Source organism: Anguilla anguilla, chromosome 15 (genome assembly GCF_013347855.1).
Source record: "Anguilla anguilla isolate fAngAng1 chromosome 15, fAngAng1.pri, whole genome shotgun sequence".
NCBI lineage: Eukaryota > Metazoa > Chordata > Actinopteri > Anguilliformes > Anguillidae > Anguilla > Anguilla anguilla.
This window is the reverse complement of record NC_049215.1, coordinates 24,023,136-24,032,322: the sequence shown is the minus strand read 5'-3', so window position 1 is coordinate 24,032,322 and position 9,187 is coordinate 24,023,136. Positions and strand designations below refer to the sequence as shown.

General features: G+C 43.8%; 1 protein-coding gene across 1 annotated transcript; it reads right to left on the bottom strand.

The window, feature by feature from the left end:
* Positions 1 to 358: 358 nt before the first annotated feature.
* On the bottom strand, positions 359 to 7,423 carry LOC118213788 (OX-2 membrane glycoprotein-like). Its single transcript, XM_035392949.1, has 7 exons — positions 7,209 to 7,423; positions 5,679 to 5,800; positions 4,431 to 4,757; positions 3,610 to 3,939; positions 1,805 to 2,089; positions 1,283 to 1,384; positions 359 to 998 (listed from the first exon to the last, which is right to left on the bottom strand). The coding sequence occupies exons 2-7, from the start codon at positions 5,749 to 5,751 to the stop codon at positions 994 to 996; spliced, it is 1,122 nt and encodes a 373-aa protein (XP_035248840.1). The 5' UTR covers positions 5,752 to 5,800; positions 7,209 to 7,423; the 3' UTR covers positions 359 to 993.
* Positions 7,424 to 9,187: the final 1,764 nt, after the last annotated feature.

The window sequence follows — 9,187 nt, the reverse complement described above, 5'->3', positions numbered from 1 at the left end:
CACACACACACACGTGCAAACACACATGTACACAAACGCAAACACACCCTAGCATGTGTGTGTCTATATAATCTGGATTTGGATAGACAACTGGGAGTGAGCATGGCTTGAGCCACTGTATCATGATTTAACAGTGACAAATCATTAATTACAAAGTATATTTCAAATACATAATCAACAGATTTTTACAGTATCTCTATCTCTCTCCAATTGTATGTATTTCCACTATAGACCTGCCCCTTAGCCCCCTAGAACAGCACAACCTCAAAAATTGGAACCCATCAGGAATGGGGGTTGTTCAGAAAGTCATGGACTGAAATGTTCATAACTTTGAAAGTTAAGTCAAATGACACAAGCGTTAAATGGCATATTTTATTGGATGTAATGCATTCCACAACAGTTCATCTCATCAAAGGGCAAGCAGGTATCACAAAGCGCCGCTGTCACAATGTGTTGAAGTGAATAACATACAGTGAGGAGAGTCCATGCTTGGCCCTGTCAAACAGCACCATGGGGAATTGTAGGGTTTTTCTTAAACTTCAATGGCAGTGACATAACAAATAAAAGCTATAAACAATGGTAAAACAATAAATTAAACTTTTAGTGGTCCAGAAGGATGAGCAGCCTCCAGTCCCAGCCATGCTAATAACTAGCCAAGCTTTGTAACAAAGTAAAATTTAGTGCAGGCCACTGACTGATATTAATTTTACCAATGATGATCTTTGCACTGGACTGGCAAACTGTCCAGGATGTATTCCTGCCTCTCACCCAATGCATGCTGGGATAGGCTCCAGCACCTCCCGCGCCCCTGACCAGGAATAAGTGGGTATAGATAATGGATGGATGGATTGTTGTACTGTCAAAATGGCAGTCTATTTGTTTGCGTAATTTATGACGTCCACAGAGTTGCTGTCCATATGAGAGTTTCAGTCCATCGCAGCCCGACAAAGCTGAAAAACTCCTCTTAACTGCCTGGTGTTCCCACTGAACAGGTCAATCTGCAGTAAGAGTCAAAGAGAAAGGGGAAGAAGGAGCGAAACAGACACAGACAAATTTCAAAGAGAGAGGCAGATAAAGTGAGACAGATATTCATTTCACACAGCAAAGTATCTGGTGGCAGAACAGAAAAAACTGTTGAGGAAATGAAGATAGACTGCGCTAGGCTGTCTTGTCACAAGAAACCACAGCTCTGAACCAAAACCTTGAATGTTGAAAGAGTGGACAATAAATGTGGACAATGCATTGTGTAATTCAACACACAGGCAATGACACAGACACTCACCGCACTTCCGCAAGAAACACTTGAAGAAGCAGATACACATGGACACTATGACCAGAATGGCCACACCGGTCACTGAGATAAGGACAGCGAGAGCCGTTCCCACTGCAACACACAAACACACACACACACACACACACACACACACACACACACACACACACACACACAGCTAGTCAACTGCACAAGAATGCAACCGCAACAAAACAAGACGCACAGACATGTATCTTCTGTATAATGCTGTTTAAAGAGGGAGATTTTTTTAACCAATGTGCATGTTGTACAGTGGAGACAGCGTTTTGAATCAACATATACAATTGGTGGTCAGTCATGCCTTATGATTGATGAAGGTGTTAGTTTAACAGAGTAAAAGGTGGGGAGAGTAGTTTCTGAGATAATGGATTCATCCGTCAATTACTACAAGCTACGGAAACACACATGAAATGCTAACCGCTACAGAAATATTTCACAGCGGGTTTATTTCGACACAACGATGAAGGCGAAGGTACGAAGGCAGGTGCTTACTCTTGGTGTTCAGGGAGACGGACAGGGGCGTCTCCAGCCCACGGTGGTGGACCAGGCACTTGACAGACTTGTCGTTGAGAATACTGGTCCGCAGGACCAGGGTGCTTACGACCAGCGTGGACCCGTCCGGCTGCTCGTAGGACGTGGGCACGGGCGGGCCCAGGGTCCTGTTGTCCCCCTCCACGTTCCAGACGATCTCCACCGGCGGACGAGCCAGCGCCGTGCAGTTCGCCTCAATCACCCCCTCAGGGGTAGTTCTGTAGCTAATCTGGGGTCTGGGCAGAACTGGGGACAAACACAGCATAAGAAGGGCTGAAGTTTAGGGTTGGCAACAGTCCCTTATCAGCTGGTATGATATAGCCTTTGTCCCATATCTCCATATGTCAAACAAATTTGACCTGCCATTGAAGAATTGGACACATTCCAACAGACATTGAAATTACTGGTTGCCACGTATGTTACTATGTGACTACATAAGGTCTTCACTGGCCATATTCAAGTGTATTTAGCAGAGAGCTTGGTACTTTGAGAGCAGTGCCACAATAATAATGACTTTAAACTTAAATTCAAGGATCTGAGGGGTTGTAATGTTTCACATTTACACAGCAAAATCAGTGATAAATCACAACAGAAAACAGATTAAAATGAGGCCACAAAGAAAAGAGGCGGGGCAGGGGGGGCGGGCCTGGTTGCTCGGCAACCGAGGCCGGCGAGTTGCGTCCCTACAGTACGCGAGCGCTGCAGCGGTCCGAGTGACGCAAAGAGAAACAAACAGTATCTGGCACATCCTTTCGGGCCTCAGCAGGAACCAGTGGCATTTTCCACAGACAAAAGTGCAGCTGTTCAGCCGAGATCACAGCAGGGAGGAAGGCACAGAGAGCACCACTGTTCAGGGAACAGTGACATGTCAGGCTGTGGGCAGCAGCCTGAATTAATCGCCTCCCCCCCAGCAGCCACCTCTCTCAAAGCCCGGCTCTGTTCGCTCCATGGGCTGGCTCAGGCACGGTCATAATATTTGTGATTTCAGCTGATGGAAAATTATACACTGCAGAAGGGAGAATTATCACTAGCCAGAGGAGGCAAAGCAGTTTGCAATGTACTTTGTCAGGGCATTATAGTACTGAGTAAGCCTATACAGAAATATAGTCCTAAAAATGTTGTTTACCAAGTTAGTACTGTTAACAAAATGGGCAATTATATTAAGGGAATATGACAACTATAACTATTTTTAATAATTTTGGGCACAGTGAGATAGCCCATGTCCTGTGATGATAGGGTCCTGTTTGGGTGATATAAAGAAATCATATCACTCGTGTACTGATCTGAATCCATAATTTTTTATAGATTAGTAACAAATTTTTATAATCAGGTATTTAATGAAGAGTAGTTAGACCAGGTGTGATGCATCACATCTCATACATGTTGAGGATGGCAACAGAGTCAGATTCCAATCACCCAATCAATCTACACAGGTAGATTCCTGCTCCATCTTTTTCCAAAGAATTGCAGGACACTGGATATTTGGGGACAGACAAGTGCCTTTTTGAAAGCAGGGTGTGCAAAAAAAAGAATTATTGCGGATTTCATTGAATGGACAATTTCAGAATTTAGCAAACACTCTAATCCAGAGCACCTTTCACAGCTTACATTACTTTAATGCAGCCGTTGACATATGTACTGAAGGAGTCCAGGTCAACAACTTTGCTCAGGGTCAAACAGCTGTGCCTCAGCTCAGCATTAAACCTGCAACCCCTGAGCTACAAGCCCACTTAACTAAAGCACCGTGCGATGAGGGCGCAGTCTACCGTAGACGGTGATGCAGGCGACAGCGCTCTTGCTTCCCTCGGAGATGGACTGGAACTCGCAGGTGTAGCAGCCTTCGTCCTCCGTCCTCACAGGGCTGAGGTAAAGCCGGGTCTTGTCCAGGGTGCGACTGAGGGACACACGGTCCCGGAGGGGCTCCTCTATCACTGGGTTCCCCTGCTGCGAGTAGGACGCCACGTCGCTGGCGTCGCCCCGCCCCAGCACCTTCCGCCAGAGGACCTGCAGGACGCGCTGGGGCAGACCGTAGGAGCAGGACAGAACAGCAGACTTCCCGCGCACCGCAGTCTTGTTCCCCTCCGCAATCACCGTCGCTGGAAGCCAACAGCCAGAAGACTTTCGGTAGAGAGCAACAGGTGAATCTACCAAGCACACCTCTAACAAAACCACTTCTATTTCTCACTTGAATCTAAAGGCATGAGTGCAGGCCACACATTGCTGCAGGAGAACACTAACGCCAAATGGCGAGTCATATGTCCTGTTGTTGCTGTACTTTTTTGGCATATCTTATTGCTGGTTTTGCTTGCTTTTGTTGAGTAAAGTGAGGAAAGGCACAGACTCCTGAAACCTGCAGCTGCCTGGCGGTTTCAATTCAGCTAGTTCAGGAAATGTGCTGAAATTCACTTAATTAAAAATAGGGGCACTTTTTTGGTTCATGAATCAAATTTTAATAATTCAGCAAACTGACTGGGTTTACATGGAATTAACCCCAAGCCCTCATGCACACTCAGTATACAGTAAACTCATTTGCATTTTTCACTGGTCTTGTTTGGAACCTCCAGGCCACCACACGCACTCCACTCACCCGTGACAGCCAGGCAGATCTGGCCCTCCTGGGAGGCGGCGGGGTGCAGGTCGAACACGCAGCGGTAGCAGCCCTCGTCCTTGTGGCCCACCCGCTTGATGGTGATGGCGCTGGTGTGGCGGCGGGTGGCGGCCTGCTCCACGCTGTGGTCCGCCACGATAGCCGGCTGGCCCGGCACGTGGGTGAGCAGGGTGGCATTCTGCTCGTTCACCCACAGCACGCGCCTCAGGGTCTCGCCCCCGCGCTTCGTCAGGTTGCAGCCCAGCGTAAAGGGGAGGTTGACCATGGCCTGAACGCTCCGGGGCGCCGTGACTTTACCGAGCACACCTGAAACAACCGTCGTCCACAAATACGTGACTGCATGGGTTTCATATCCTTAAATATGTTCTTTGTGGTTCTCAGCCTAACACAATACAGGTTTGGCTTGTTATCATTTGCATTGTCTTTGAATTCTTCATTATCTAGCAAATGGTTTATTTCAGTGACCAGATGTCCTCAACAATTAGGACCTTATTGATTCATGGCAGACTTTAATTTGATCATTTAAAGCCTTTTTAACCTCTTTTTATGTTATAGTTTGCAATACAGCACAATAAGCACAATGTAAATATGTGACTTCTCTTATTCATGGCATGCATACTTATTTCTGACATAATGTGGCTTAAAAGGCTAAATAATCTCTCAAAACAAGTGTGCAATTAAGAAAATAGAACACCATGTTAAAATTCTGGTATTGCACTTGTGATTGGAAAGAAAACCATCTTATACAGGGGTACACAGGACTGTGGATGAGAACCAGTGATTTAGCAGGAGCTTTCAGCCAGAGTCACTTACAGTGAGTGCAATGAAATAAGGTGGGTGCGACAAGAACATCTCACAATCAATGTAAGTCCTTCATCAAAGATATATAAAGTTATGAAAAATTAATTTAAAAACTCAGAACTTTTTTAATGTGAAGAAGCAAATGAGGGTTACATACTTGCAAAAAGTGATCTATGTTAGGGAAGTGCTAGGGGAAAGATAAGAAGTCAGGAAGCCAAGATGCGTGTGAACAGATGGGTTTTCAGTACGCAGGGTGAGATGGGCAGGGATGACTCTCCTGACAGAGATGGGGCCTAGCACAAGAATAGCCATCTCCTAGGAGAAGAGCCACTGGAACATGTTGTGTTTCCAGTTCATATGTACGAGTCAGGACAATAGTAATATGGTAGAAGAATATGGCAATTGAACATAACATAAAATGGACACCTGGTGGTAGTATAGCAACCATCGTCAAGGACATATAGAGCTGCAGGCACCATGGCAGGACAGCATCGACCATCTTAATTTTCGAGGGAAAGCAGATGCATATCACTCCAATACTGGAACATCTGTTGAGACAAATATTTAATCCACTCATGTTTCTGAAATAACCACTGTGCAGGATATAAGGACTAGCTCTGTGTTCTCAGAATGTACAACAATCATGGGATTTTAAAAAAAAAACCACATTCTCAGACTCCTACTATACACATCATAGCCTGTGGTTGTGATGCTACACCAAGGCGCACTGTAACAAATGTCACTTGCCGGTCACAATGCACATCTAAGATTTTCATAGCAGATGCTGAATGTTTAAGGCCGAAAATAAACAAATAAAATATATATAATTTACACCGCAGTTGCCGCATTCATATGGCAGGCAAATATTCAGATGCGGTTGTGTCTTAGCTTTGGCCAGCCAGACCTTTGTGTACAGCCAGGAACATTCTACTCTAAACGGATGCTCGTCAGCGAGTTGGGGGTGGGTGCGACGCTCAAGAGAGAACAGTTTTACACCAAAGGAACAGACATTGTACTGTGATGGTACTGTTTTTGCTCAGCATATGTGTATTTTCGCAGACAAACTGAATAGCTCAAGAGGAAACCACTTCCTGAGTAAATTTTCTTCTTTTGTCTGTGCCTGTCTTCCTGGAACCTCACCTTGACATAACCGCAAAGTAGCACCATGCACTCCTCATATCAGAGTTCAAATTTAATCTAAGAAAACATTTCCCGTGGACACCTGCCAATCTTGCGGAATCAATCCGTTTTTTTGTTTTTTTTTTGGGTCACAAAATCGCAAAAAATTTATTTAGAAAATAAACTGAACGCGGGGGGGCGGGCGGGCGGGGTGGAAGGCCTGCCGAAGTGTCCGTTTTTCAGAATAATGCGTTGGCACACGCAATTACGTCAATGATGTATGATAACAGTTAACATTTGTTTATCCATATTTTTTTTCAGTTCAGTTCTGTGACTGATAAACGACAGACCAGGTTTTCTTGACAATGAACGCACATAATTCAAACACGGTCCTGGGATAGGCTACAGACGCAAATTATAAGGTGATTTAGAGTTAGTAACTTTTCCAAATCAACTTTTGTTCTCTAAACTATTTGATTTAAGATATATCCGCACATTAATGTACGCCCCATTGTTACTTGTATCTGTACGCTAAGGCACTACATCAGGACAGAATAAATATATTTCAATCTACTGTCCAATTTTACCTTATGAATATGGCCTAGAAAGAGCGTTAAAACCTTCATGTCTGCGCAGCGAGTCCAAAATACGTTCAATGAATTAACAGAAAGCTTAACAAGAATCCATTCATAAAGCATCAGTAGGCTAAAGCCATCGCACAGTCTCAGAAGTCTTTAGATATGGCTGATGTGAAATTATGCAAAAGTCTGGATTCTTCTAACTAAAATTAATTTAAAAGTCCCTCAGTGGGAACTGCACCTTCGCCAGGTTACTTACCTTCGTGACTACATCAGCGCAGTGGGAATACGCCAGCATCATTTGCCACTCTAAGTGTCCGTGGCATGTATTTTGTTCGTGGAATAATGAATAATGGAGACTGGACCAGACCCGCCCATATCTGCCCAGAGTATAGTATCTAATCACCAAGTAGTTAACGGTAATCAGTCTACAGAATACACAGCGCTCATTTGATTTATTGCGTCCAGCTTTTCATTTCACCCTTTTTGATCGAATGTAATAGGAGCAACCGCTTTGTGATTTGAAAGGGTGAATACCACACTGAATGTGCAATTAAAGAGGCAATGTTTAGTGTAATATGCTGTGGATCTCGCAAAGCTATTCAACAAGGAAACATTTCTTTGGGAAAGATATTTGTCGAACACAATCTGGTACAACGATTAATGGAGTAGGCTACACTTACGTCTAGTGGTGTATCCCAGAGGTCATTAATTAGAACATTAAAACATTCCATGCTTCCCGCCAACAAATTGTTCTGCAATAAAAAATGGGTTTCAGTTCATTCAATATTTGACTATCCTGTGACAACAACACGTTGTATGGCAATTTTTAACAATTGGGGGCAATATGTTAACAAAGGCAAATGTTTATATGCTGTACACACGTCCTGAAAGGACTGAAACATTTCCTCATATTCTTCTGTGTAATTCCTTAGGCGCGCTACTGAGAGGAAAAGCTATGTCTCTGTCAAGCTGCATATATGGAAAGTCCTGAAACAGCGGTTGTACGGGTGTCTTGCACATGCACGCAGCGTTGTTGCAGAGAAACCACATGTAACTCAGAGAGGCCATTTCCTTATGTAGGCTACAATTAAAAGCGCCCCTTCTGAGCGCAGACAAGAACATCTAGACTCCTACCTGTGAAGTTCAGAACTATGCATTCTGAACGTTTCCGTCCCTGCTGCTGACTAGGGTGGGCTGCACACACTCTCATCTAAAAATGAAGGTAGAAATGTATAGCTTTTCCTCACAATTCATTTAAAAATGAATATACGTTCTATATCATGCCAGTACTTGCGCAAAGTTGCATGCACCTTAGGAAACAGTTCCAACCGAAAAATATGATTAAAACTTTCAAAGAATAATCAGGTGGCTAACATACACTCATACAACCTTGTGGAGGCATAGTGTCAATGTACAAGTTGCACTGGAGCAGTGTATTTTCATGCTATAGACCACAAGCCCCTGAGTGGCTCTATGTGAACCAGTGTAAAGCCAGAAGGTCATCTGAAACATTTGTAAATAAATAAAATATCCTACCCCACCTACAAAACTGTCTGGGCCAATTTAAAACACACTACTAAAAGTGAGATAATTTTGTCAACCCCAGAAAGTGAACCCTACTTTCAAACTACAGGTCTTTTTTGGTCGCCATAGAGCAAACGCATCTTTTCTAGTTTTTCCAATTATCTCAAGCAGCAGATTTTATCATGCCACGATCAATCAGAAGCAGAAATAAGTCAAACTAGAATGCTGACAGTTATGTACCGTACTGCAGAAGGCCGTCATATTATATTTTTTTCTGTAGTAAAGTCAGAGGTGTAGCAGTAGTTAACAGGTTCATGCGGTACCGTACATTGAGTATGCTGAAGGGCTCATCTCTGGCCCACTAAGAGTGTTCAGAAGATACAATAGGGGCTATTCAGGGGCTCACAGGTTACTATCAGGCCATAACAATCAATCGGCACCAAAGATGGATGCAAATCTGGTGTGTTTCCTGCTGGTCGCTTCCTGGTTTACAAGGTGGAAGTGCCAGGACACACTGTTCTGAAACATGTACAGATTTCTGCCCTTTCTGCTTTACAGGAGTAGATGGAGGCATTTAAATTATGTCATTATGTTATGGACCTCTAAAAGACATATAGAGATTTAGTCCAGTATAAATGCTTCATTACACTGATCAGGAAATACATAAGGTAAACCATACTAGTCAAATTTAAAATTGTTTTAAATTAAAAT

What these genes read in the sequence shown, in the direction of transcription:
- LOC118213788 (XM_035392949.1), bottom strand. Translation starts at nt 5,751, where the DNA reads ATGGTCGATGCTGTCCTGCCATGGTGCCTGCAGCTCTATATGTCCTTG. An exon ending in CGCCTGCATCACCGTCTACG is followed by an intron (nt 2,090 to 3,609) that starts GTAGACTGCGCC and finishes GTTTGTCCCCAG; the next exon opens with TTCTGCCCAGACCCCAGATT. An exon ending in CGTCTCCCTGAACACCAAGA is followed by an intron (nt 1,385 to 1,804) that starts GTAAGCACCTGC and finishes TGTGTGTTGCAG; the next exon opens with TGGGAACGGCTCTCGCTGTC.